Consider the following 27,519-nt stretch of genomic DNA (forward strand, 5'->3'; position numbering starts at 1 on the left):
CAGGACGTCCGGGCCGCAGCCGCGGGGAGCTCTGCAGGGCAGGCTCCCGCGTGCCTTCCACACCAGCGGCCGATTCGCTCCGGCTTTAAAAAAAGAAAAGCGTCGCATTCCATCGCAGTCAGCAGCGTCTTCCGCACCGCTCCGTCTACACGCCACCTCCTCCTCTCTGCACGGCCTCCCAGCAGTCCCTGGCGTTTCACTCACACACGTCCTCCCTGCCAGGATGGGAGTCCGTTGATTACCCCTCGCAGACCCACCCCAAAATCACACGCGCTGTGCAGTTCCGATCATGGTGACCGTAGCTGGCATTTCATGTCATGAATTCTCACAGGTGAATTTAGGTTTTGGGAGTCCTGTCAGGCAGGTGCACAGGGGTCTCTGCCAATCAGTGTTCAAGCAGTTGCTGATTGGCTGTGAAACACCGAGATGATACCCTTAAGTACAGCCAGTTCACTGCGGTTCTGAGTTCTAGCTAAACAGTAGCCCCACAAACCTCAGTATCAATGTAGATTTAACTGATGTTGATTTCAATGCAGCATACAGGCTATGTATGTCCTTTTTTGAGTTGAAAATGTAAGTAGAAATCTCTCTCATAGTGTGTATTACGTAGGAAAACATAAAGTGTTTTCTATGCTTAAATAGTTGTATTAAATAGGGGAGGAGCTTTTGCAAAAGTGTAGTTTTTTTGGAGCAAGTGTCTCAGTGAGTGTCATTTCTGGATCCATTAAACATTTGATATATACTTTATCTATCCACATTTTTGAAAATCTGAAGGATTGATACTTTGTGCTAGCTATGTTGTCCAGTCATAGCAACGCCTTGTTACAGATGGCGTCTGAGTTTTCAGAACAGCTCTTGTGATCTATGGTTACAAGCAGCAGTACGGCCACATCGACGTGGAGCATGTGCTTTGCGTGGCCACATGTCACTGACTCTAGCGTTGTGTGTTCCCCTGCAGCCCAGAACGTGACGGTGGATGAGATCCTCTCCGCCTACAAGCAGGCCTGTCAGAAACTCAACTGCAAGCCCATCGCCAAACTGCTGAAACAGATACAGGTGAGACGGGAGAGCCACGGCACGCTGACTCACTCACACACACACACACACACACACACACACACACACACACACACACACACCCAAGCACACAGACACATGTGCACGCACTCACTGTCATGTATGCATGCATACACAGTCACTCATACACAGTATGAAGAGCAGCAGAGTTCTTCCAGGAGAATCCTATGTTATGTGTGTGTGTGTGTGTGTTTGTGTGTGTGTGTGTTTTGTGTGTGGTGTGTGTATGCAGTTATGTGGGGACCCAAAAAAGCCAGTACCTACGACTAAGGAGAGAGTGGTCACCTTTGTTCAGCAGACCTGCTTCCTCTTACCTCCAGAACAGCCTCACTGTGAGGAGAGCAGGAATGCCAAAGAATTACACAATCCTACCCATCACCCCCTCCCCAACTGGCCCCGCCCTGTAATAGGAAGAACCTTGCCCACAAGGCAATCACAGACTGATACCAGTGTATCAGCCTTTCTAGTGGAGAGCCTCCTGCTGTCATCAGCAAAGCCCGCTGTTCAGTCAGGGCAGCTTGTGACAGCAGCAGTTTCCTTGAGTTTGCCGATTTTTAATCATACACAGCATTTGCGCCTTTGTCATGTGTGCGGTTACCCTGAGCCCAGAGTCCGAGCAGGTCCGTGAGTGCATCAGAGGGGGAGAGGGAGAGCCTTCGCTGGCAGGGCCCACACGCAGCAGCCCGTTCAGGCCGCAGCGCGAGAGGAGACGCGTCCACGCCCTGCAGGGAGGGAAACCAGCAGAGAGGGTTTTAAAAAAGGGAGCGTGGCGGGGGTGTGCTGGAAAAGCTCTCACCCTGACAGCGCCGTGGCAGATCGGTCACGAACCGCGGGTTTCGCTGGCGCTGTTGTCCGGGCGGGGTTGCGTCACCCGGCGGGCCAGACGCCGACCCCGCGCCGGGTGGCCCCCGGCCGTTCCCGAAGCAGACGGGGGAAAGAGTGAAGGCAGGCTGCGCAGGCCGCAGCTTCCTGCCCCGTAACCGCAGCGGCTGTGTGAGTGTGACTGGCCGTGAAGACGGGGGGGGGGGGGGGGGGGGGGGGGATGAGTCAGCGCGAGCGAGCGCGGGGACGGGTTCTCGCCCCGTCTGCGCTGGCACAGCCTCTCCTCCTCTCTCACGTTCAGACTGCTTTCTGTGTGCCCTTCTGTGCGCGCACGTTAACGGATCCGCGCCGTTAATACACAGTGCTCCGTTCCTTTGGGGTCTGCAAATGTGCATTCCCCTTGCCTAACGTTTAAAATGCATTAAATGAAGGAGGCACATCAGCGGTCACGTTGTACCTCGGCTGTGTCCCCCTTGCCGTCTGTTCCTTCCTCTTTCTCTCTTTCCTTCCGCTCCCTTTCCCTCCTCTCCCTCACGTACACCTACATCCCTACTTTACTGCCTCTCTTTCACTCTCCCTCCCTCTCATGCAGTCTTTCTCTCCCTCTATTTCCCTCCCTTTCCCTTCTCTGAACCTCTTTTCTCCTTCTCCTCCTTTTTTTTCCTCCCTCCTTACACAATCCGTCAGAGGAGACTCAGAGAGGTGACACTTAGCCCTCTCAGGGGGCTGTGTGTCACTTATCCGGTCTCCTCTGACGCAGGAGGATCGCTAAGGAAAACTCCCATCACCCCGCTCTGCCAGGGGAGGGGAGGGGGGGAAACCGCCTCACACACACGCGTGGAACGACACATCAGGCTGCTAAGCTCCCAGTCTGCCCAGGGCCCAAAATAACATGTTTGTAAATTTCCACCAGGGTCACCGTGCGCAGTAAATACAGTCGCTCCGGTGGCGATTTTTCCAGTGCCAAAGTCTGCTGCACCCTCTCTGCTGAGTCAACTGCCTCACAAAGAAGCCTGTCAAACCCAGCGAGGGCTTTCAGCTCCTCTTCCCCTGCCTCTCAAGGCTGCCTTTATTCTATGGAACATGTGCACATTTTATGGGTGGAAAGAAAACATTCATAATCGTAGTCATGGAAACCAGATTGGACTGGGATTCAGAATCGGGCCCCTCTGTGCGGGTGTGCACATGTGTGTTGATGGTGTTGCAACCGTATATGTGTGTGCCTGTGTGTGTGTGTGTGTGTGTGTGTGTAGTGACTCATGGTGTGTGTCACTAAGCTGTGAAACGGGGAGGCTCCTCTGATCAGTAAGGAGGTAACAGAATGTGCTAGGGAGGGAAGATCGCTCACACTCCAGTACTAACTGCAGCAGCAGATGTGCATGGAAGCGTCGTGTACTTCACGTGCTTCAGTGTACTTCTCATGCTCCCCTGTAAAATCCAGCAGACCTCAAGAAATACATTCGACTTGCACCTTTGAAATGCATTTTACATTGTCACAGCCAGAGTTGAAGTCCGTTCGATTTCAATTCAGTCAGTTCGAGAATGAATTGAAGTTCAGTTCATTAATTGAAAATAGCTTGAGAAAATGATTTTCACTTCATGAATCGAATCTCAGTTCATTCCCTGAATTGACTGGGGTTGAAATGGAATTGACCCCAACCCTGGTCACTTCTGAAGACGCGCAGAATGGAACAGTTGTTTTTGAGTGAGAGGACGCTCGGCTCGGGCCCCAGCGGGCTGTGCAGACCGGGCCCACTGGGTAAAGGGCCTCAGACCAGAGTCTCGGCCATGTGTTGAATGCGCAGGCCACGGTAGCACCATCGAGAGGCCTGGGTTCTGGGCACTTGGCGGCACTGTGTCACATTTCTGTACTGACCCTGCTGTGGACATACACGCACGCGCTCACGCACGCACTCACACACGCACGCACACACACGCACACACACACACACACACACACACACACACACACACACACACACACACTCGCACGCACTCACACTCACACACACACACAGCCGGTGAGAGCACAGCGCACTGTGCCAGCGGGCAGGCCTGCTTTACATCTGAAGCTGGCAGGTTTGGACGGACGCTTACATCCGTGTTCAGAGGCTCTCTGCCCTTAGTGTTATTTCAGCAGGAAATCCTTCAAAACTTCGCCAAAAAACACTGCAGGCAGTGCGAAACTGAAACTTTATTTTTGTTTTTCTAGCTCAGGAAGCTAATCCCAACCCCAAATCTGCATGAAGGGAGTCAGAGTGCCATGCCGTCATGTGAAATGTACAGCATTGTGGCAGAATGGTTCTTGGTCAGCAGGCTGCAGGTTGCAGGTTCAAATCCCAAGTGGAGGCACTGCTCTTGCACCCTTGAGACATATGATGCCTAAACTGAATTGCCTCAGTAAATGTCCATTAATGTGAAAGGAAAAAAATGTGAAGCAAAAAATAAAACTTAACAAAAACATTATTACTCACTGCACTTCAGTCCGTGCACCATTTCAGTCCCTGCTGTCATGGAGTTTTTGACGTAGGTCGTCAGTTTGTGTTGCACTGACATTTTTCCCCCCAAATGTTGGCTTAGAGCATTTCTGTCCATCACGGTCCAAACTGCTGCGTGAACTCATGACAGACCGGTTATTCCTGTGAGGCATCCTGGTGATGACACGCTACACAGTGAGCCGGTGGCTGTTACTGTGCGCTTAGCTAGGCTGTTACTGTGCGCTTAGCTAAGCTGTTAATGTGCGCTTAGCTAGGCTGTTACTGTGCGCTTAGCTAAGCTGTTACTGTGGCTACTGCACATAGACTACTTGCAGGAACCCAGCACATGTTGGAGCCAGAAGTCAGAGGGGCCCAGTACTGGTACTGAACTAGGGCCTGCAGGGATGGAGGATACATGAATGTTTGTAGTTTTTGTGCTTAAAACTTTCCGCTTCCTTTCTTGAATTAGTACTTTTCCCAGGCCTCAGTCAAGTGGGCTGAATTCTGAAAAGATGTGCACACTGCGAAAGGCATTGACTCACTTAAATCTGAATTGCTCCATGAAATCAGCTAACCTATTTGTCAGCGCGCTTTCAGCTAGTTTCCGTGGCTACCAACCTTCAGCATTGGTGATGTCATGTTTTTTTTTCGTTGAGCAGCTGAACGGAATCTGATGTTTAACGGAAAACTAGTTTGGATTTGCCGCAGGCGTTATGATGTTTGTCTGCTGTCTCGCTTTTTATTTCTGCGGCGACCTGCAGCAAAAGGAAGAAAGCGCTTTCGGCATCGCGTCGTCCCCCTCGCCGCGCTGCACGGCGTCCGGCGCATCCGAGACAGGCTGTCGGAGCCGCTGTTTATGACGCGCCTTTCTAACCAAGCACCCGTGCCTTGTTGGTTTTTTTTCCTGGCTGCCCCCTCTTTGACCTCACCTGCTTTCAGCCCCTGCGGCCATTTTGCTTCCACACACAGCACTGCCACGCACCGCAGACGCGGGAGATCGCAGGTTTGAGCAGAGGGAGCCGGTGGGCACGTTAAAACCCTGCTGCGACACCCCTCTCTGTGTTAGAGGTGTTATGGCACCTGTGCTGGCAGACGCCGGAACCAAGAACAGCCAGCCCAGCTCCTACCAGCTGCACCGACATGCTCAGAGAATCTCTCAGGACTGATTGCAGACATTTCCCCTCAGACCCACATAGACGTGCACAGTCAAGTCCCCTCTCGTACCGCTCTGAGATTCTAACCTCTCATACTCCCCCACATCATCTCCTGCTCCAGGGCCGCACCTCCTATCCGCTCATAAAGCGCATTTGAAAGCGATCACAGGTAGATGGCTGAGCTAGCACAGCTGGGGAATTCCCTGCCCTGCGTCATCTGAAAGTCAGACTCTGTCCCTAAATTTAGCTGGAAAATCTGCTTGTTTGGGTTGGCCTTTTTTGTTTTTTTTTTTTTTGTACAGTCCCTGGGGGTCACCCACTGGCTAAAGTCAGCTCCTTAATCTGCACCATCATTGATTTTGCTCCACTTGGTTTGTTTGTGCATGGGTGTCGGTTCCACATGTTTGAACTGGGAAAGCGTTTCTTCGGTTCGTAGCTCTCAATGCGCGCTGTTAGATATCCGCAGTAATCTGAGCCTGCCCTACCCCTCAGCGTGTCACGGCTTGGTTTTCGCACTAAAATGCATTTAATGCCATTGAGCAATCACCCATTTGCAGATGCAGTCGACTGTGGGATTTATTGTTTTGCAGGCAAGGAACCCTTTTTTTTAATTTCTTTTTACACTCAATTGAGTTGGGTTGATCGACACGCACATGCGCACACACACACACACACACACACACACACACACACACACGCACACACACACGCACACACATATATGTACCAGGAAGAAACCATGCATGGATACACCCCCACCACCCTTGCCTGTGCAGTCTGTGGAAGTGCTGCCTGTCCAGTCTTAAGGGTGACTGTCTCTCTCTCTCTCTCTTTGTTTTTAGGAGCTGAAAGAGCTGACTCAGCGGAATGAGTGCCTGGACCTCAAAGGTGAGATCAGGGCTGTCCCCTCCACACGGTGTCTGGGGCCTGGGGCTTCCCATTGTTCACTGGGCGCACCACGACACTCCGTCTCAAAAAGCCACAGACACGGACACCTGGCACCGGCATTGGCACTGGCCGAGCAAATCAACACCACCTTCAAATGGTCCTTCTGACGTTGTCCTCTAAATAATGCACATCTCGAAACTAGCCAGTCCTTTCTCACTCTCGCTGTCTTGCTCACTTTCTCTCAGCCTCCCATTCTCTTCCTCCTTCTCTTTTCCAGCTCCTTTCACTCCTCTCTCCTCTTTTGATCTCTCACTCACTCATTCACTCACTCACACACTCACTCACTCATGTCTCAGTCATTGTCAAAATGAGCTTTACTCCTCTATGTCTTATTTGAGAGGCTATAGAATAGGGGATGTTTAACATAAGGTATTTAACAAGACAGTTTACCCATTACATTCTCTTACTTCAATCCCAAATTTATTTGTATAAGCACCCTTATGACACAAGTATACAAGCTAACATACCTATGTCTGTTTTGTCTGATTAAAAATTAGTTCCTTTCTCTCTCTGTAATCCAGTCAAAGAAAGCCTGGCTGGAACTTCAAATATTTACCAAAGAGTTCAGTGCAGATGGTAGCCTTAGGTGCTAACTAGCACAGTAAATACAGCCAATATAAATGCAGTAAATTCAAGTCTGCTCAAACAGAGAAAGAAAGGCGTACTGGTGATGTTCTCCTGAAGGTTTATGAGCGCGATATTCACAAGGAATGCGGCCCTGTTCTTCCTCACAGGCGAGAAGCTGGACTACAAGGCGTGCGAGGCCCTTGAGGAGATCTTTAAGCGGGTCCAGTTCAAAGTGGTGGATCTGGAGCAGACCAACCTGGACGAGGATGTGAGTGTGCAGCTCCGCAGTTTCACTGTGATTACAGCCACACTGCCGCCCCGCCCCCCACCACTCTTACGAGCCCGGCTGGTAAAGGCCATCTGAAAGCATTCGCCTGAGAAATGGAACGCTCTGTCCCTCTGCTGAGTGGTTGTGTTTTTTCCTTGAGGTAGTAGCTTCAGAGCATCTTTTATTTTGTGTCTACACTGTATATAGGAGCACAGTAGTACAGTACCCTCCATATTTACTCCCACCCCTGACTGAGCAGGAACAAAATAATGTTGTAAAATAAATGTAACCCCTGTGTTTTCTGGAACAAAATCCATTGTTTTTAAATAATGTGTCTAAGCTCTGAGATATGACTTTGCTCTGAAAAGTGCTATTAATATTACTACAGAAGTACTATTTTGGAAAAAAGCAGAAAAAAATGATCCAGTATCTACATTTTTATATCTTTTTTTTCCTGTTTTCCTCTTTGGTCAGGGGTAGGAATAAATAAGGAGTGCACTGTAGTGCATTGCGCATTAGCACACAGTACATTTAACATTAACATATGTTCATACTATACATTTCTCACATTTATGCTCTACACCAGCTGAAAAGTTGGTCATCATGATGCTTTTTTATTGTACATTAGCATACATTGCACAGTATCACGTGTTTATATTGTGCTTTGGCAGACATCTGTTGTACACTACATTCAGGAGCATGTTGGTAAGATGCACTTTTGATGCATCTCGGACCCATTTCTCCTCATTGATCTGGAAGTGTCATCCTCCAGATAATTAACCCAGATTGCCATCTCAGTCCGACTCCCAGCAATGCCCAGCCCCTGGACGTGCTCTAGATATGATTATGTCTGGGGGCAGACGGATCAATCCATCAGGTTTCCTTTGACCCGAGTGAGATTCTTGTATATACTGAAGCAAGCTTGCTATGCCGCTTTTATTTTTTGTTTGTTGTTTCTCTACATTAAATGGAACTCGTAAAAGAACTCGTAAAAAACCAGAGACAAGACCAGCTTTGTGAAGCAAAACATGTTACATAATTCTTGTTTTTGTCTGGGATTGAATTTGTGTTCTATAGTGTAAAATGTCCAGATTGAGTGAGTCATTGGGTTGTTACCTCCTCTTCTCAGCAGCTTGAGCCTCAGAAACACGCTCCCGTGAACTCAGTCAGGCGCTAGAGAATGAGTAGCAGGTCCTGTCAGTGAGTCCCTGAGAGTGCTGTAACCCGAGGCGGAGCCAGGCTGGCTCACTGATTGCAGGGTCCTGGTCCTTTTCCTTTGTTGCACTGATCTCTGTCATCTCAGCCCAGAAGCTTTACTGATGCTGTCCTAAAAAATGAGAGAAGGATGGAAAGGAAAAGGGCTGCCACCACTGGCCGAAGTACACAGCCGGAGGTGTACGGGAGGTGATACAGGATCCAGGGTTTGCTATAAAACCAGGCTGTCATATTAATCTGATCAGACTCCAGCAGTCAGTGTGGTGTCATGTGATGCGGCTCTGGCTGCAGGTGATACAGTGGAAGAGCAGCCATGCTGTAGCTGGTCAGCTGTAGAGTGGAGAAGGTGTATGTGCCAGAGGTGGCAGTGCGAGTAACACGTCCCTCCCTGCTCCGTCCCGTCCTCCCAGGGGGCGTCCGCTCTCTTCGACATGATCGAGTACTACGAGTCGGCCACCCATCTCAACATCTCCTTCAACAAGCACATCGGCACCCGCGGCTGGCAGGCCGCCGCCCACATGATGAGGAAGGTGAGAGGGGGGCGGGGTGACAGTTGTGAAGGATGGGGGGAGGGCAGGGGCAGACACAGTTTGATGATGCCCCTTGCTGTTCTGATTGGAGTCAGTTAAACAGTGTATTTTTACTGTGCCAGGGGGCAATTTGGTGCCTTGAAGAAGCCTATAAACCACAATAGATGCAACACAGTTTTAGGATATAGATGAATAACGTGTCTAATAATTAAAAACTTTGTTCAGAGGAGGCTACCAAGCTTTAGCATAATTTTTTGAGGTAAATGGAAAGGCATTAGGATGTGTGTGTGCATGCGCCTTTGCTTCTTCAGAATGATAAACGGCCCTTAATCCAGTTGGTGCCCATTCAGGGAATGCTTTGAATATTTGAATGCTGTGCCGTTTCCAGCCCCGCTGAGGTCTTTGCTGAGAGAAATCAGACCGCAGCAACTGTTCCTGCGATTGTTCCTGCACACATCCTTAGCTTAATGTCAGCAGTTGCCTGGGGCTCCTAACTGCACTCCCAGTTATCTCTGGGACAAGCCGTCTTCGCCTCGATTTCCCCGTCAAACCCAGCCACGTCCTCCTCCGTTGGAACAAATGAAGCTGCCTCTTTCACACAAAGGAGGACTGAGAGAGGCAGCGGAGAGAGATGGCTTTAACTCAGACACCAGAGCACTCTTGTTTTTTTGCGTGGGTGAAATTGGATTGTGTTTCTTGTTTACAATCGAATTCACTTCCTGGTCGCTCTGATCTAGATTGCGTATGGTGGCTCACATTATGGCAGAGGTCAGGATTATAATGCCGGATCAGGTTGGGGTTTAGCCAGATCTCCACTGCAGCGCTCAGGATTTGCGGGCACTCTCTCTGGCAGGTCCTCACGGTATAGCCCACTTTGATGGATCCTGGTCGCTAAGCTGTCGCTTGTTTAAAGTCACCTTTGGCATGCCCTGCATTTGCAGTTTGACAAACATCACCAGTTCCTGCTTGCACCTATATATCATAACACATTTGATGGTGGAGAAAGTGTTAAATAGCAGCTAATGGTCTAATGTGTTTTTTACCTCACAGTTAGAGGTGGTTAAGGAAAGTCCCTCCCTTTACTGTGGAGTGCTTTGAGAACCTTGGCCGGGTCCAAGGGACCATGTAATTGTAATCCATGATGATGATGTCAATTTATTATTGTTATTGTTAGTATTAGTTAATTGTTTCTTAATATCAATATTAGTATCAAATAGCTTAAAATTATTTTTAGGCAATTTCAAAGGAAATTTTTTATGTTTCTCAGGGAAGGTCAGTAACCTTAAAGAAAAAATCCTCCCTAAAGAAGATGTTTGATGGTGTTTATTAAGCACACGCTTATTCGGTGGAGCTCATAAGGCAGGTTCATAGATGCCTGGTGCACCCGTGCTGGCTTCTGCTCTGGGGTTTCCTACAGTTCAGCAGCTAGGTGATGCACCCCCTGCGCTCACGCCCTCCTTTCCTCTCCCTCCGTCCCAGACGAGCTCCCTGCAGTACCTGGACGCCCGGAACACCCCCCTGCTGGACCACTCGGCCCCGTTCGTGGCCCGGGCCCTGCGCATCAGCGGCAGCCTGGCGGTGCTGCACCTGGAGAACGCCGGCCTCACCGGGCGCCCACTCATGCTGCTGGGTGAGTGTGGGAGGGAGAGGGGGAAGAGAGGGGGGGTGTGGGGATGGAGGTTATGGGAACAGGGAGCCGCAGATTAGCTGTGATGTGGACTGCAGGAAGAGGGTTTGTAATGGGAGTAAAGAATAGAATGAAGGACTCCAGGGTTGGGGGTGGGCAGGGGATTGATAGGTAAATGCTCACAGGGGTCCTGTAGCTCTGTCCTGAAAGGCCTGTTTTATATACACCCCTATAGCCAGTTAAAGTCCATTAATCTCAGACAGACTGATTTCTCAGCTAATTCAGGAGTGCTGACCAAGACAGCAGGGGAAGATGGGTGAACTGAGCTCTCTCTCTCTCTCTCCCTCTCTCTCTCCCTCTCTCTCTCTCTCTCTCTCTCTCTCTCTCCCTCTCTCTCTCTCTCCCTCTCTCTCTCTCTCTCTCTGTCTCTCTCTCTCCCTCTCTCTCTCTCTCCCTCTCTCCCTCTCTCCCTCTCTCCCTCTCTCTCTCTCTCTCTCTCTCTCTCTCTCTCTCTCTCTCTCTCTGTCTCTCTCTCTCTCTCTTTCTCTCTCTCTCTCTCTCTCTCTCTCTCTCTCTCTCTCTCTCTCTCTCTCTCCAGCCACGGCTCTGAAGATGAATATGAACCTGCGGGAGCTCTACCTGGCCGATAACAAGCTGAACGGCCTGCAGGACTCCGCGCAGCTGGGGAACCTGCTCAAGTTCAACTACAACATCCAGATCCTGGACCTGCGCAACAACCACATCATGGACTCTGGTATGGGCTCCACCTGTGCCCGCCCCCCCCTCCCTCGCTGCACCATCACATCATGTCCAGTCCCTGTTTGCTCCGTGTGCCCACCTGTTTTTAGACTGAGTGCCATTTTTCATTCATCTCGCTCCTTCTGATTTTTCACCTTTGGTCTCTCTCCGTCTCTTTGGTATTTCAGTTGATGTTGCCGCTCATGAACTGGAGCTCCTTTGTGATATTTAAAGGCTGTCCGCACTGTGTGCGCCACTGTATTTTTCCCCAGTCTGATCTGTGTGTGTGCCTGTGTGTGTGTGTTTCTCTCTCTCTGCAGGGCTGGCATATGTGTGCGAGGGTCTGAAGGAGCAGCGTAAAGGCCTGGTCACCCTGGTCCTCTGGAACAACCAGCTAACACACAATGGCATGGGGTACCTGGCTGCTGCTCTCGTGAGTCTCCGCAAACGGCAACACATACACATGCACATACACACGAGCGCGCACACGCACATACGCATGCACATACACACGAGCGCGCACGTGCACATACGCATGCACATACACACGAGCGCGCACGTGCACATACGCATGCACATACACACGAGCGCGCACGTGCACATACGCATGCACATACACACGAGCGCGCACGTGCACATACGCATGCATACACACGAGCGCGCACGTGCACATACGCATGCATACACACGAGCGCGCACGTGCACATACGCATGCATACACACGAGCGCGCACGTGCACATACGTATGCATACACACACATCCGCGCAGCTTGCCGGGAGAGCACAGAGCAAACGACAGAGAGACGGATAGCTCAAATCAAACTCCGCGCTGGCCCTTAAACACTGTGCAGCCAGCACAGTAACATTTCCAGCCCAGCGCGCTTTGTGGCTGCTCTGCTGCTGCTGCTGCTCCATTGATTCTCTCTCACAGCTCTGCGTGCGTCTCAGTGTGGCATCGATGCACAGGGGGGGCTGAGTCAGAACCCCCTCCCTGTCCCTGCTGATAAAGCAGTCAGCTGTCCATCGGTGGCCCGCCTCCCTCCCGTAACCATGGCTCCCAATCAGTGCTGTTGAGCGCACTGCAGTCGGGGCAGCGCTGAGGAGATATCGCTATCTGCAGCTCTCTCACTGTAATTAACGGGCTGAACTCTTCATTTAATTATTGGAGGCCTTCTGACTGGCCTGGAAAGCCTATTATTCAGCGTCAGACAGAGCAGAGTGGTATCAGTGCAGTCTGTATCAATCGCTCAACATCAGCATCAGATAACCAAGGAACAGCATGTTCAGTACTGTGAGAGACAGGTGCGCTCGCAAAACACTCTCACACACACACTCACTCAGTTTGTGTGTGTGTGTGTGTGTGTGTGTGTGTGTGTTGTGTGTGTGTGTTCATAGTGCATATTCATGTGGCTCTAATACACAATGAATAAAGTCATAGTCACAGACACCAAAAAAGCCTTTGGGCCCATGTGACCCATCTCTCTAGGAATATGGGTCACATGGGGCCCAGCCGCATTCTTGGTAACATGGTCACAGCTGAAATTGATTTAATTCCTAAGTACTGAAACAGATATAAGTAACTTTGACATTTATCAGTGCCTTTCAGGGCATCACTGTGCCATAGCCTGAAAACAGACAGCCACCGCTGTCTTTGCTAGTAGTCACGTTAGCTCCTTGGTTGTGCTTTAGGACGTTACATTAGAGATGTGTCAACAGAACAGATACACGTTAACTGTATTAGGATTTCATATCTCAGTGAGGTTGGTTCCTCAGTTAGGGATGTCTCAAGGATTGCGGGCTGTGTGAATTTCTGGAAGGAGTCAATGTACTGGAACTGTCTGAGTGATGGGCAGGGCGGTGGGGTGAGCAGAGAGGGGCAGGTGTGGGTGAAGGTCTGGTTGAACAGCATGTGGCTGCAATGTGGGCAGGCAGCTTGAGGACTGTAACCTTGAAGACTCAAGTGCAAGCTGTATATTTACTATTTATTGATCTGGGCATTTAACTAATGAAGTCATTCTGAATCGTGCATAAATGAAGAAGGCCTGCAATGAGGAGGAGTGGGGGGAGCTCATTGGTGTCAGCGTGAGTGAGGCTGTCTGTGTGGGCAGTGGGCTGCAGTGCAGGTCCAAAGTCCTCTCTTCACAGCACTGTTCAGCCACTCTCCAGCCCGGTGTCCCTGGATCTGTGCTCTCCTGTGGCGGTAGTTGTTGTAGCTGTCATTCCCACAGGTGGCACAAACAGCATTTCTGTCACTGTATCGTGGCTCCACCCGACACGTGCAAGGGTTCAGGGTCAAAGGAAAGAGCCCCCGTTTCAGATCAAGCTTGCAGTTTACAGCTTTCAGTGTTGGCTTCTGAAATTGTCTAAACCTATAGTTTAAATTTAGATAAAAATAAAAAAAATGGTGAATTTTGAACAGTCTTTTCACCAGCACATTGCATTTTGGAATATTTGGGAGGATACTGTTCATTCACCCATTGAGCCAAGGTGGTTAACCTGAATGGCTTTGGTAAATATCCAGAAATGGGTAACTTGTCCCTTCTGAGCTGCGTTATGCAAGACCCCCTTGGACGAGATGAGCTGCTCATTCAGTGAAGAATCAAATAGAAATAAAATGCGTAAATAATTGTTTATATCAATTGAAGATGGCGATTGACATAAATTCAAATGTGGTGCATTTAACAGATTTATACGTCGAAACTGAGTTTGGCCAAACCTGTGCTCTGACATTGTCCCGCCTGGCCTGCGGTCCCCCCCCTGTATGAAATGGCACGGGGCAGACAGAACCCCTCAGGGAATGTTAGAGCGAAGATTCTAAATTCCAGAGCTTTACTGCGGTCTGTCAGAGTCGGCCCCCATCAACAGACAAGGGGCCAGCAGCGCGTTGAGGACCCGAGAATTCCGCGCAAGACCCCCCCCCCCGTCTCTCTGCTCCTTCTCCTACTTCAGACCATCTTGCCTTTGTGAATGTAGCGTTTTCTTTATTAGTAAAGGTGCCCTGCATCACGCTGGCACCCTGTCCACGGGATGTGCTTGTACATGAGCTGCTCCACGGGGATCAGAAAGAACTCCAACCCTATGGGCCTTCCAGCCTCCAGCACTGCTTTCTTTCCTTAATTTATCAGCAGCATGACATTGTAGACATTGTAGTGCTGCCAGCTCACTGAAAGAATGGTAATATAGTCAACAGAAAATAGGCCTTATTATTTTGAACCATTTTTATTCCGCTTTAGTGGTCCTTGTCAACCTGGGCCATGCCACAGCTCACAGCAGAATTAACAGATGAATAATGATGTGAATTAAGAGGTAACATTTACTTTCTCTTAGCTCATCTTGACACGAGCTTGGCTCTCCCTTTCTCTGTGTTAAGTGTGTGCTCCCCATACAGCGAATGCTCCACCCCCCAAAGTGAGATTCCCTCACTGACAGGAGGGAGGGCCCCCTGATAAAGCACAGGTTCCTAGCGCTGTGCTTTGAAAGCAGTGCTAACGTCTGGGCTGTAGTGTTCTGGGGACAGATCTGTAAGCTTTAGAGTTCAGGCCATATCATCTTTTAAAAACCTATTATCTTACTCCTCCTCCCGTCCATTTTGTGTCTAAAAAGAAAATACTGACCCCTTATGGGGAACCTGGGTAAATGACTCATGGAATCGACTGATTTTACTTTTTCTTTTTCAAATGTGTGTTATTTGTTAAGAAATTAAGCTTTACAAGTTAGACAGCCATGATTAACCAAACACCTGAATGTTAGTTACTGGATATTGGTTCATATTCCCACAGTTTATATTTAGTCCCTTTTTAAAATGGTCATCCTCTCATTTCAATAATGGGAATCGTAATATTCTATCCACTGCGTTACAGTGTCACCACACAGCCCTCATCCAGGGTCACCAGGTGGCCGCACTTTGTGTTTTAACCTTTTAAGCTGCTGCATTCTGTGTGCGTAATCCAGCCATGTCCCGCTGCATCCTCAGCCCTGCATGCAAAGCCTGGAGACCCTGAACCTGGGCCACAACTCGGTGGGCAACGAGGGCGTCCACAAGCTGAAAGACGGGCTCATCGGGAACCGCTCGGTGCTCCGGCTGGGCCTGGCCTCCACCAAACTGTCCTGCGAAGGTGAGCCGCGTGTGCCTGTGCCGTGTTGTTTCGTTGCCTGTGTTGGCGGCAGACATGGTGCACTGAAATTGACTGGCGTCCCCCCCCAGGCGCGGTGGCGGTGGCGGAGTTCATCGCGGAGAGCCCCCGGCTGCTCCGGCTCGACCTGCGCGAGAACGAGATCAAGACCGGCGGTCTGATGGCCCTGTCCCTGGCCCTGAAGGTCAACACCTCCCTGCTGCGCCTCGACCTGGACCGCGAGCCCAAGAAAGAGACCGTAAGAGAGCCGCGCAGGGCGGGGACCCGGGGGGGTGTAGTGTGGAAGGTTGTGGGGATGTCTGTCAGTTGGCACCAGGAAGTTTCAACAGGGTTGTTGTCAGTAGAAGAGATCTAGGGAGGCAGGTGAAGGAAGTGGGTTGATCTGTTAACCCTTTCGTACGTGACTTTGAATTTTATGCTATGTAGTGCGCTCCTTCCGTTACATGGTTTGTTATGTTTTCATTTCACCGCCGCCTTTGCTAAACTTTGTAATGTTAAATCACTGTTTCCTTAAAGCTAATGTTGGCTAAAATTTTTCCAATCTAATGTTCTAATCGCACCAGTTTGACTGTACGCACAAAAGGGTTAATAGTGGGATCAAATGTGTTTTGAGACCCACAGCATTCACCTCAGAAATTGCATGACATGCTTGACTGCTCAAACTGTGGAGTTTGAATAACATTCCTGCTAATTTCAACCCACATTTCAGTCTCTGCATTCATGTTTGCACGCCTGACAGGTGAAGAGCTTCATCGAGACACAGCGCGCCCTGCTGGCCGAGATCCAGAACGGCTGCAAGCGCAACTTCATCCTGGCCAAAGAGAAAGAGGAGACTGAGCAGAAGATGCGCCTGTCCGCCTCCATGCCAGAGATCACGGCCGGGGAGGAGGAGGACCCAGAGCAGGCCGCTGCGGGCGCGGCCGGAGAGGGCCAGCAAGCCGGCACCGAGGAAGGAGAGGAGGGGACAGAGGAGCGGAATGAAAATGAGCAAGGAGGGAGCCAGGAGGAGGAGGAGGAGGAGGAGACACCTAGTGGCCTTGCGGAGTCAGACTCCGATACAGATGAGGAGGAGGAGGAGGAGGACACGGTGGTGGGAGCCACAGCAAGCCTAGCGAAGGCCCCCCCAGCTCCCCAGCCCAGCGTTACCCCCCAGCCCCACTGCGCACCGCAGATGCCACCGCCTGCCGTCCCGGCCTCACCTGCGGGACCGGCCGCCGCCTCGGGGATCACGGTTTCGGAATCCCCTGTGCCTCCAGGCACTCCGCCGTCGCCCGGCAGGTGCATCTCGGTGTCGAGCCCGGGAAGGGGGCATAAAATCTTCATGGTGACCCGAGTGGAGAGCCCACCGGAACAGCAGCAGCTGAGGATTCCAGAAAAGAAGGAGCCGGAGAAGCAGCAGCAGCAGGGGACAGGGCAGCCCTTGGCCCAACCACAGGTGGTACCAGCTCCTGAGAAACAAACAGCATCTCCACAGACACAGACACCACCAACACAAGAGGTTAGTCAGAGTCCCAAAGAACCACAGCAGCAGCAGACTGTCCAGCCACAGGCAGAACCTAGTCAGGGGCTTAATCAGCAAGTGGCTGTAGAGAAACAGTCACATTCAACCGTCGTGCAGGAGGCGGAAGGGAAGGAGCAGCAGGACAAGGAAAGGGTGGAGGTGAAGAAACAGGAGCCGCAGCTGGAGGAGACACAGAAAAAACAGGAACTGTCCCAAACAGACTCAGATCTGCCTCAGAAGGAACAGCAACTGTCCCAGACAATTACAGAGCTGCTTCAGGTAGAACACGAACTGTCCCAGGCAAACAAAGAGCCACCACAGCTGGAAAAGGATTTATCCCAGGCAGAAACAGAAGCGCCTCTGATAGAAAATAAGCTGTCCCAAACAAATACAGAGCAGCCTCAGCAGGAACAGAAACTGTCTCAAACAAGTACAGAGGAGCCACACGTGGAACAAGAACTCTCCCAGACAAACAAAGAGCCGCCGCAGGTGGAACAGGAACCGTCCCAAACAAACAAAGAACTGCAGATGGATTTGGAGCTACCCCAAACACACTCTGAGGTGGAACATGAACTTTCCCAAACAGACTCCGAGAGGTTGCAGGAAGAACAGAAACTGTTGCAAACAAACCCAGAGGAGACGCAAACAGACCAGAAACTGTCCCAAACAAACAGTGAACAGGTGCAGATGGGAGAGGAGCTGCCCCAAACGAATTCAAAGGAGCTGCTCCAAACAAACACACAGCTACACACAGACCAGAAACTGTCGCAAACGAACACAGAGGAGCAGCAGGTGGTACAGGAACTGTCGCAGACCACCGCGGACCAACACAAGCTGCAGTCAGGGCAGGCCCAGAAACTGCCCCGGACAAACCCAGAGAGGCTGCAGGAGAAACGAGAACTGTCCCAGACAAACCCAGAAAAGCTGCAGGAGGAACGGGCACTGCCCCAGACAAACCCAGAGAGGCTGCAGGAGGAACGGGAACTGCCCCAGACAAACCCAGAGAGGCTGCAGGATGAGCAGGAACTGTCCCAGACAAACCCAGAGAGGCTGCAGGAGAAATGGGAACTGTCCCAGACAAACCCAGAAAAGCTGCAGGAGAAACGGGAACTGTCCCAGACAAACCCAGAGAGGCTGCAGGATGAGCAGGAACTGTCCCCAGCCAACACACCGGAGCTGCAGTTAGGGCTGGACCAGCAACGCTCGGAAACGGACAAAGAGCCGCTGCGGCAGCCACAGCCAAAGGAGAATCGGGCAGAGACTGAGCGGCCGAGCCCAGTGGCGGAGCAGCGAGCGGATGAAGCACGACAGCTCTGTCAGGAACCATCGCTACAGCCGTCACACCCGGAGCTGCAGGAGGAGCAGCAGCAGGCCTCGCTGGATCTGCAGCCAACGGTGACCCCTCCCGGGTCCTCACCAGCCACACTTCCTCCAGGGACAGTGCAGGAGGAGGCCGCTAAAGAGAGTCCCCACGCGGAAGCGGACCGTGGCTCCGCGTCCGCGGCGGTGGGGCGGGCGGACGACCTGGTAGACTGCGTGCTGGGGGAAACCGATAGCGCCACAGTAGCGTCCACCCTGCCCAACGGTCTGAAGCCCGAATTCGCCTTGCACCTGCCGGACCCTGAGGGGCCCAAGCCTGGTAGCTGTATTGTAGAGCATGGTAAGTGGTATCTGTACGGTCCTGTCTTTGAGCAGGGAGGGCTTTAGTCCTTTCCAGTAGTGAGGATTGTATTATGTGATTAGCTTGTAGCTGTTTATATTTCATCTGCCATCATTCAGACATAATAAGCTGAAATTATTGTCAGGAGCATTGTTGGGAGAGTAATTGTTTGTTCCATAACATTATGTATTTGTTTACTAGGCACTTCCAGAGCTTCTTACAAAGCTTAGAGTTTTATCTCATACCTCATTTACTCATATGACTGGATAGTTACTCTAGCAATTCAAGAGAAGCACCTTCCTCAAGGGTTTAAAGGTACTGGCCCATCAGAGACTCTAACCTGCTATACTACACTGCCACACTGCTGTGGGAATACACAGCCTCGTTCTGACGCTCTCCGTCTGTGTGTGTGTGTGGTGTGGCTGTGCATGCCCTCGCCCCTGCCGTAGGCGTTCCGTCTGAGCTGTCTGTCTTCACAGTGAGCGTGGCGGCGGAGCTGAGCTGTGGGCAGGACCTGGAGGAGCTGCTGCGTGAGGCAAGCCTGGAGACGGGGAGAGAGGCGCCGTGACGCTGACGGTAACCCCGCCTCCCGCACCCTCACAGCACCGTCTCACACACACACACACACACACACACACACACACACACACACACACATAAGACAGATATGTGTGCCAGCCAGATATATATAAGCCAACAAGTATGTGAATGCATGCGTGCCCGCGCACGCGCACACTTGTGTACGTGCATGTACACCCACATACGTACATATACACAACATGAATGCCAAACAAGCAAAATGCACACAGGTTCCCCAGGTGCACACATCCGGCTGTATCGTCATAATCAAAGAGAACCGTGTTTCACAACAGTCTCTCACGCCTGGCCTAGTTTTACATGTTAATGTTTAATCTGTACACGTATGTAGTCAATTAGTGCCGTGTTTCCCAACCCTGCTCCTGGAGGCACACTGTCCTGCATATCTTCTATGTATCCTTCCTGCTTGACTAAATCAGGTGTGCTCAGCTAATCAAAAGTGCCACTGATGAGTTCAGTCAGGTAGGTAGAGCAGGGATAGATAGAAGATATGCAGGACGGTGTGCCTTCAGGAGCAGGGTTGGGAAACGCTGAATTAGTGTATGTCCCATGTGAGTTATTGATGTTATGTGTCAACCCAGTTGATAGGTATGCTTGCAGTACACTTACAGCTGTGATGAAGAGCATTTTTATCAAATCTGACATCTTGAGAAGTCCTGGAGTCTCCATTGCTTCTCTGTCCGGGTGAATGGCTGTGGTCTGCAGACATTCACATGTACAGATTTATTTGTCTGTCTTCTTTCAGGCCTCTGTCTGTGCATATTACAGTCAGCAGAATGTGCTGGCAAGCCTGATGCTGCTGTTGAAAGCTGGTTTTGAAAGGCTTATAAGCCCTTCACAGCACAAAGTTGCACAAACACTACTTTTTCAGTTTTGTTACGTGTCAGATGTACAGAGAAAATATGATTATTTTTAATGCTGGGCACTATCTTTGAAGCCTGTTGTTCAGATTTAGTTTAGCTGTTTGTTGTGAGGGGTGGTTCCAGTTTCTGACACATCTCTCTGTTTCTTCTTCTCCACAGGGGTCCTTCAGGCCAGAGGAACTCAGTGTCCTGGGTCATCCTCAAAATTTGCCCGCTTAGCTTGTAGCTCCTTTATTTTTTTTTTTTTTTGTCTCCCTCATCACTCTTACAACCCCACCACCTTCTACATATGAAGACTGAAGTGCTAAAGAGTTTTTCACGTAAAAAAATTACTCATAGTAATAAATCAATAAAAAAGGAAATAAAGAAACACAACTTTAACGTCACCGCAACCCATGCATCCGCTGCAGCCGCTAGGACGCTCGTGAAACATTGCAAAGAACAACTGTGGAATAGCGTATGAAAGGAAAGGATCACGCTCGTGTATATCACTACATTCCCTCTACCGAGATACCAGAGGATCAGCTGGTGCCGGGAGGTCAACAGCAGGATGAGAGAGAGTGAGACAGAGAGAGGAGGTGGAGGGAGAGGAAGGTATCCAACCAAAGACCTCCGCACCCTCCGCTCCATCCCTCTCTGCCTCTGCCACAGTGTGTAGGACTGTGTCAGCGAGAGTGTGAACAGACACAGCTCACCTGGACGCTGCCCCCTCATGGACTCTGGAATTATTGCAAAGGGGAGAGGGTGAACCTGCGATGAAGGGTATGTTGGTGTGGAGCTGGAGGTCCCTGCTGGTTGTGACTGTGCCAGCCACTGCAGTGGCACCTCGTTGTGGACTAATTATATGCACACGTGTCGCAGTTTGCTGGTGAGCTGGGGAGGGAATCAGGACGACCGTTACTTATGTGTCACACTATTTTGTCTCCTGTTAAAAAAAAAACCTCTGCCAAAGCAAACTTTTGGTCCTTTTTATTTAGGATTTTCCCCTTCTGGAGCTACTCTGCTCTGGAATACCTGAATTGCCCTGCATCTGTCTGAAGCCTCCTGGATTCCCACAGAATATTACGGAGTACCCAAGTCATTCTGGCAACCGCCTTGTGACCCTTCCCAGAAATCTGGTGAATCTTGAAGAGGCTCCCTTGTGTGACAACGGCACTCATAGTAGAGGAATACTGTTTCGTTGTTTGAATCCTCTTAATGTCACAGAGCTCTCCCTCTTCTGGTTCTCTAATGTAAAGATAGGCGGATCTCAGTCGAGGGGAAGGCTGGAGAGTATTCTGAGGAAAACGGGGGAAGCCGCCTGCTCTGTGGAGTTTCTCGCTCTCTCTCTCTCTCTCTCTAGCGCTCTCGCTCAGTCTTCCGCTGGCACTGTGCCGCACACCATCACCCAAACACTGACAAATGAAGACGGGATAAAGAAACTGCCTTCAGATCGACTCTGACCTTTTTGTCTCTTCATTTTTGCTGCTTTGAGGAATCACAGTCGGTTGTATTTATTTTATAGCTTTATCTGCCTTTTTGGGGACATTTCCCTCTTTTATTAGTTCTTTTTCTTGGGGTTTGCTTTTAAAAATTTCCCCCTCGGTGTACATTTTCTGATTCAAAAGAGAGCTGTGATTTGTTTTCTTTTTTCGGGGGGTAGGGTGGGGGGGGGGGGGGGGTTGGCAGGGGGTAAATTGTAAAGGGGAGTAATTGAATGGGGCAGGGCGTGGATGGGTCTAGTTATTAAAAAATAACAGGGCTGTAGGTGCAAATAATAGAGTTTTGGGGGGCGCATGTGACTCTCACTGCGATATTACGGGGGACTATCTGAAAGAATATCCACAAAGTGACTAAAATATAACAGCACTACATTCATTCAAATTAAAGACCACCCAGTGTGATGGGTTTAGGGTTATCTCTATACCACAGGCTTTGGGGAAGAAATACAATAGACTCAACAGGCTAGATTCAGCTTAAACCTCATCCTGTCTTCTTAATAGCCGCAGTACAGAGAATGTGAGAATTGCGGCGACCCTCTGGGAGGACGCTGCCCACCCCAGGCTTTTAATGTCCAGTAAGCAAACAGGTCAGAGATGTGACTGATTCCCAGCATGCATTGTCAACAGCAAATCCAGTCCCCTTGTCTTCTGTCGTTCTCCTGTTCTCATACCAACCCATCCTTGATGGCTGTGCGAGGCAAATCGACCATCACTGTGAACCAATGGGCAAACAGGGTGCTTTCAAAAGGCCCCGGCCAAGTTGCGTCCTAGGTTTTATCGGGCCACACCAACAACTCCCCTTCTGGGTGAGGTATAACGTGTGTAGTTCTTGAAGGACCTTGCCAGGGAAGGGGAGGTGACAGAAAGGTGGATACTGTCTGATTTTAATTACGGAGTGTCTGAGGGGAGGAAAGGACGAGGCGCCTGCTTTCCGAAGGAAACGAAGGGGAAGTTACAATGGCAACCGTTACTGCCCGCTCTCCCTCTGTCTGGTCCGAACGTGGTTAAACTGTAGAGTCTGTAGCGCTGGCCCATCTGAGCCCGCTTGTTCTGTGTGGGGAGGTGGGTTAGTGTCGGGGTTGGCTGGGTCCAGCCGTGCGCTCTGACACTCTGGCTTTAGTTCCCGCAGGCCGGGGGCACGCAACTGACACAGTGATCGTCTGAGCCAAGACTCAGTTTGCCTCGCACAAAGAGGTCCGAATCACACCAAAAACTGTGCACTACAAAGACTCTATCTCAAAATATGAATGTATATTTTCCACAAATGTTCTTTTTTTTCCTGTTTTTAAGAACAGTTTTCCTACACAACTCATGTAAAGCTGAAAGTGAATATGAGGGAATGGAATGGGTTTGGGTTTTTTTTTTTTCTTCTCCGCAATGTGCTCTGTGTTGCTGTGAGGGAGGCGACGGGGGACTGACCGTAAGGGGGGTCTAAGGCCCTGGTGTGGGGAAATGGGTGGGGCTAAAGGGGAAGGGGTGAGGATGTTTAAGTCGGGTTGGGGTGCAGGAACTCTGTCAAAGCCAAGGCCTTGTGTGTGCTGGTATGCCTTGTAACTAATATTACCAATACAGCTGAATATCGTCTTATGCTCATGTCACATTGATAACTTCTTGTGTTTGCAGTTGGATGTCAGTTCTGGACCATATGTAAGCCCTGCGGTGGAATTCTCCTCCCACCTGTAGGAGTCACCATCATCGATTGGCCTGCTAGATATCACTGGGTTTAGTTCCCCACTGAAAAAGTTCATCAAAGAAGGAAAGCCTGAGCAGCAATCAGGTCCTGTCCACGTTGTTACAGCAGATCTGTGCTCTGTTCCATGAGACTTCAGACCACAGAGCTTAAGGCATAAATGGATCCAGAAGGGGACAGTTGTGGATCAGATCTAAGCTTGTGGGGCTCTACACCATGTTGGGGGTACGGTGCAGACATGGGTGCAAGGCAGACCTGACATTTCCTGTAAGAATGTGCTCTGTAAATGAAACCACATTGTCCCTGTTGGCGTTTTATCACACTGCAGAGCTTCAGTTTGGGCCAGCCCTGACACTGACGTTAGACTGACTCTGCAGACTTCTCATTGGCTTCATGTTTACCTTGCACTCGCTTTTTGCCATAGTAATCCAAGCTCAGAGGAAGCAGTAGGTGCATACATGTTCTCCAGTTTCCGGGCTTACCCTTAGGATAAGTTGGGGCAGAGCTTCTTAACACTAAAGTCTATTCATTAGTTAAGGGAATAATTGCAATGTGGAATACATGGCAGCGTTAGGCATCTGGGCTCTGTCTTTTTAGTGCAATATGTTTATCAGGGAGTTGTGTTTGCTTGAGACGACACAATGGTGGGGGGTTAGATTGCAGACTAAATCAGTCACAGGAGCCTGCAGTACTCAGAGGCACTTGAAAAATCTGTCTTTTCTCTGGATGTTTTTTTGTTCTGCTTTGTTTCGTTTTAATTTGTTTTAATCTCGTATTGACTGTGCTTGCTCTTCCTGTCCATAAGATGGGTATGTTGACGGACGGCTTCGTCCTTGTGCTCCACCTGTCTTTATAGAAGTGTTGAAGGTGTACAGACCGGCCCCCTCGTTGCCCCCACCACCAAGGCAGGACAGAGTGCATACTGGGACTAGACGACCTCCACACAGGGGAGGTCTGTTCCGCTGAAATCACGTGCCCTGTTGATAACACAGGCCAAACTGATCAAGATGCGATACCATCATTGAGAACACCCAGGGGACCTCTAGACCCTCGGGACAAGTTTTGTCGCAGAGGGGGAGGTTGCAATTCTCTGTAACACTAATTCTACTTGGACAGACTTCAAAGGCAAATGAGTACCCAAATCAAAGAAGAAACGCAAGAGACTTTCTGATCTTCGATTTACAAAATCATATTATCTCATTCTTTTGTTTTCTTCGTCACGGAATTTCCCAGACTGCATCTCTCTGCTCCCTGCCATCACTGACCCTGGCTGTGGCACTTGTAGGGGAGGCTTTCGGTGTGCGTACATGAGGCGCAAGGAAAAACGGACGTGGACATGCCATTGCTCCTCACCTCAACAGCATTGAGCCCTATGCGAAAGAAACGAGAGGTCTCCCCTAGCTACGGCTGCGTGGCGCATGTGTACTGTAGCATGTTTGATCTTGTTCTGTTTGTTTTCTCCATCACTGACTGCAGTCAAAACTGAAGAGAGCGGGATGTTCTGGAACTAGTGTAGCTAAACATCAGAAAAAAAAATAAAAAAAAAAATAAGGCAGATTCATGTTGAAAAAGATCATTTGTTCAAACTGTAAAGATAATCAAACCCTCTCATAGCTATGCAAGTTCCTGCCTAGCCCCCAAACCCTTTATACAAAAGGCAAATTGTAAATGTTAAATCAAAGCAAAGTTTGACCAAAATAAAAGTGACCTTTGTTTTATTGGACCTCTACTTCAAAATGTCTAATCGGAATACAGCAGTTTCCCAGAAAGCCATTCATCCCCGCATCAAATTGACGTTACATGTAGCTTTCATCAGTAACAAGCCTGTGGGCTGTAATTTCAAAAGGATATTTTCACAGTATGTAGCAAGTGTTCGTGTTTTCTGGAGTCTCAGTGACCTTCAGAGGAAAAGACACCCTTCAGAGAAAAATTGAGACGCAACATTTTTTAGGCCTCATCAGTCATAGGGTGGGGATCATGGGTGAAACTTTGATAAACCTGCCATAAATGTAGAGTCTAGTAACACTGCTGTATTTTGTTTGTTTTATTTTTAGTTGCTTTTTTTCTAATTGAATCTGCCTTCCCGATTTTCTGATCTGCTGTGTATCTCATTTTATTTTTATTTATTATGATTTTTGTCTTGTGAATGAGGATACTTTGCTCTGTTCCCCGCACTGGGATAAACTATGATAACAATGATAGTAATAAACTAGGTTAAAGGTGAGACAAAAAGTTTAATATATTTCATTCTGTTTATTAGGGAACTGGCTTTACCGGGGCCAGTAATGGCTTTGTTCTTAAACTTAGAAGAACTAGATTTAAAATAAACAAAAAAGTGTGTTTTACTGCATTTATGGGTTTATTGTATAATCTTGGTTGAAATAAAGGGTTTCCTAATTTCTGATGTTTTTGTTGTCTTATCTGTTACCTGTTTCTGTGTACTATGTATTCTCTCTCTCTCTCTCTCTCACTCTCTCACTCTCTCACTCACTCACTCACACACACACACACACACACACACACGTAACGGGTACACGACAATTTTTGTTTCATAACTGAAGTACTCAGCCCTGGTACTTGAGTGTCAGTGTGTCCAATATTTAACCACCTGATTCAACTAATCATTTTCTTAACATTTTCATTTACTCAATCACTTAAACTTCCTCCTCAGTTCTTAGAGGGCTGGAAGAGTTTACACTGAAATCCACAGAACTCTTCATAGGCTGAGCAGGCATATTCAAGTTAGCTTTACGGACCTGGAGGAATAATAATGTATAGGGGTGCTGACTATAGCTAATACCTTTATCTAACACTTTCATCTTTGACAACCCGGATGGCCCCTCTCTAACATAACATAAATCCTTTACTTAAGCCTGTCAGAGTCAAGGAGGTATTTTTTGAATGTTTCAAGAGGTGAAGTTAAAGGACCCATCTCAGCCTCTAAAGTTACCCCATTGTAAAAAACTGCATCTAGTCAATATTGTTCTCACCATCAGGGTTACTCATAGTGCTGGTAGATATTTACTTAAGAGCAGGTATATGCTATGATAGTTACGTAATTATAATTAATGTATACTATCAAAAAAGTTATGGGACACCCTTCTGATTTCAGGTAAATGGGTTTGATTACTCATGGTTTTAAGAGAATATCGGAATATTGCAGCAGTCAGTACAATCCCCTACCTCAACCCGATGGAACATGTTTGGGATGAACTAGAATGTAGAATTATGGCAAGGCCAAGACAGCCCTCTTCAGTAGTGGATCTCGCTTTAAAGAAGGAGTGGAGCACAATGCCACCAGCTTTCTTTCAGAAATTTGCAATTAATCAGCAATTAAGGCCAAAGACAGGCCAACATGTTATTAACTACTTAGAATAAAGACATGTTTCATTCATACCTACCCATGTCCAATGACTTTTGGTAGGATAGTGTATTTCCCCGTGCAACAGCATTACTCAGATCATCTATCAGCTTCATTCAGATGTTCACATTATTAACAGTATCATCTGCAGAACTGATATGAGCTTGCCAACTGAACATTATAATGGGAATACATATGCAGGAGGTCAAGTGTAGTGTAAATACCAGCCACTTCAGCACACTAAACGAAACTGGACTTGACAGCAATACTGTGTCACCGGATATGTTCCAAACATTAAGTGCTGACTAATGAGGAAGAACCACCAACACTGCTGTTATGGAGGAGTCTGGCCCATTCAGGAAAGCCAAGGTCCAGTAGTTTAGCCATTAACATCATTAAGTGCTAGCAAATTGACCTGTTGGAAAAGTTCCCACTATTCACTCACCTGGCAACCAAAGGCCCCTGGGCCAGCTCGATGCCAGAGATATGGTAGCAGTTCATGGATATACAGTGTTCAGCTCAAAAAGAATACACAGATAACGTAAACTCACATCTTTCAGAGGAGAGTACACATATTTCAGAGGACCTACAGGCTTTTTGCAATCTCAGAGGTGAGTGTATCTTTTTCACCGGACTCAATTACTTCACATTACATTCCCTAAGAAGGTTCCCTCATCTGAAACATGGTGAGTTCAGGATGGATGCTCAGAGCATTCTGCCTGTTTCAGCTGTGTTCAGACATTTCAGCATTTCTAAACAACTTAATTTAAAAATCTGCTCAAAACTGGTTAAAATCAGGTGCCCCTTCAC

At 49.1% G+C, this 27,519-nt stretch overlaps 1 protein-coding gene across 1 annotated transcript in view; it reads left to right on the forward strand.

Annotated features, from left to right (window-relative positions):
- Positions 1-25,621, forward strand: part of ppp1r37 (protein phosphatase 1, regulatory subunit 37) — a 41,133-nt gene extending 15,512 nt beyond the window's left edge. Inside the window, exons 2-15 of the mRNA XM_036536631.1 lie at positions 959-1,056; positions 6,373-6,418; positions 7,213-7,313; positions 8,939-9,058; positions 10,538-10,688; positions 11,284-11,439; positions 11,744-11,856; positions 15,397-15,538; positions 15,628-15,794; positions 16,296-18,717; positions 19,197-19,293; positions 20,337-20,939; positions 23,282-23,435; positions 24,205-25,621. Coding sequence (XP_036392524.1) covers positions 959-1,056; positions 6,373-6,418; positions 7,213-7,313; positions 8,939-9,058; positions 10,538-10,688; positions 11,284-11,439; positions 11,744-11,856; positions 15,397-15,538; positions 15,628-15,794; positions 16,296-18,717; positions 19,197-19,285 — 3,605 coding nt within the window. The 3' untranslated portion in view covers positions 19,286-19,293; positions 20,337-20,939; positions 23,282-23,435; positions 24,205-25,621. The remainder of the gene's footprint in view (positions 1-958; positions 1,057-6,372; positions 6,419-7,212; positions 7,314-8,938; positions 9,059-10,537; positions 10,689-11,283; positions 11,440-11,743; positions 11,857-15,396; positions 15,539-15,627; positions 15,795-16,295; positions 18,718-19,196; positions 19,294-20,336; positions 20,940-23,281; positions 23,436-24,204) is intronic.
- Positions 25,622-27,519: the final 1,898 nt, after the last annotated feature.

This window comes from Megalops cyprinoides, chromosome 9 (genome assembly GCF_013368585.1).
Source record: "Megalops cyprinoides isolate fMegCyp1 chromosome 9, fMegCyp1.pri, whole genome shotgun sequence".
Classification (NCBI taxonomy): domain Eukaryota; kingdom Metazoa; phylum Chordata; class Actinopteri; order Elopiformes; family Megalopidae; genus Megalops; species Megalops cyprinoides.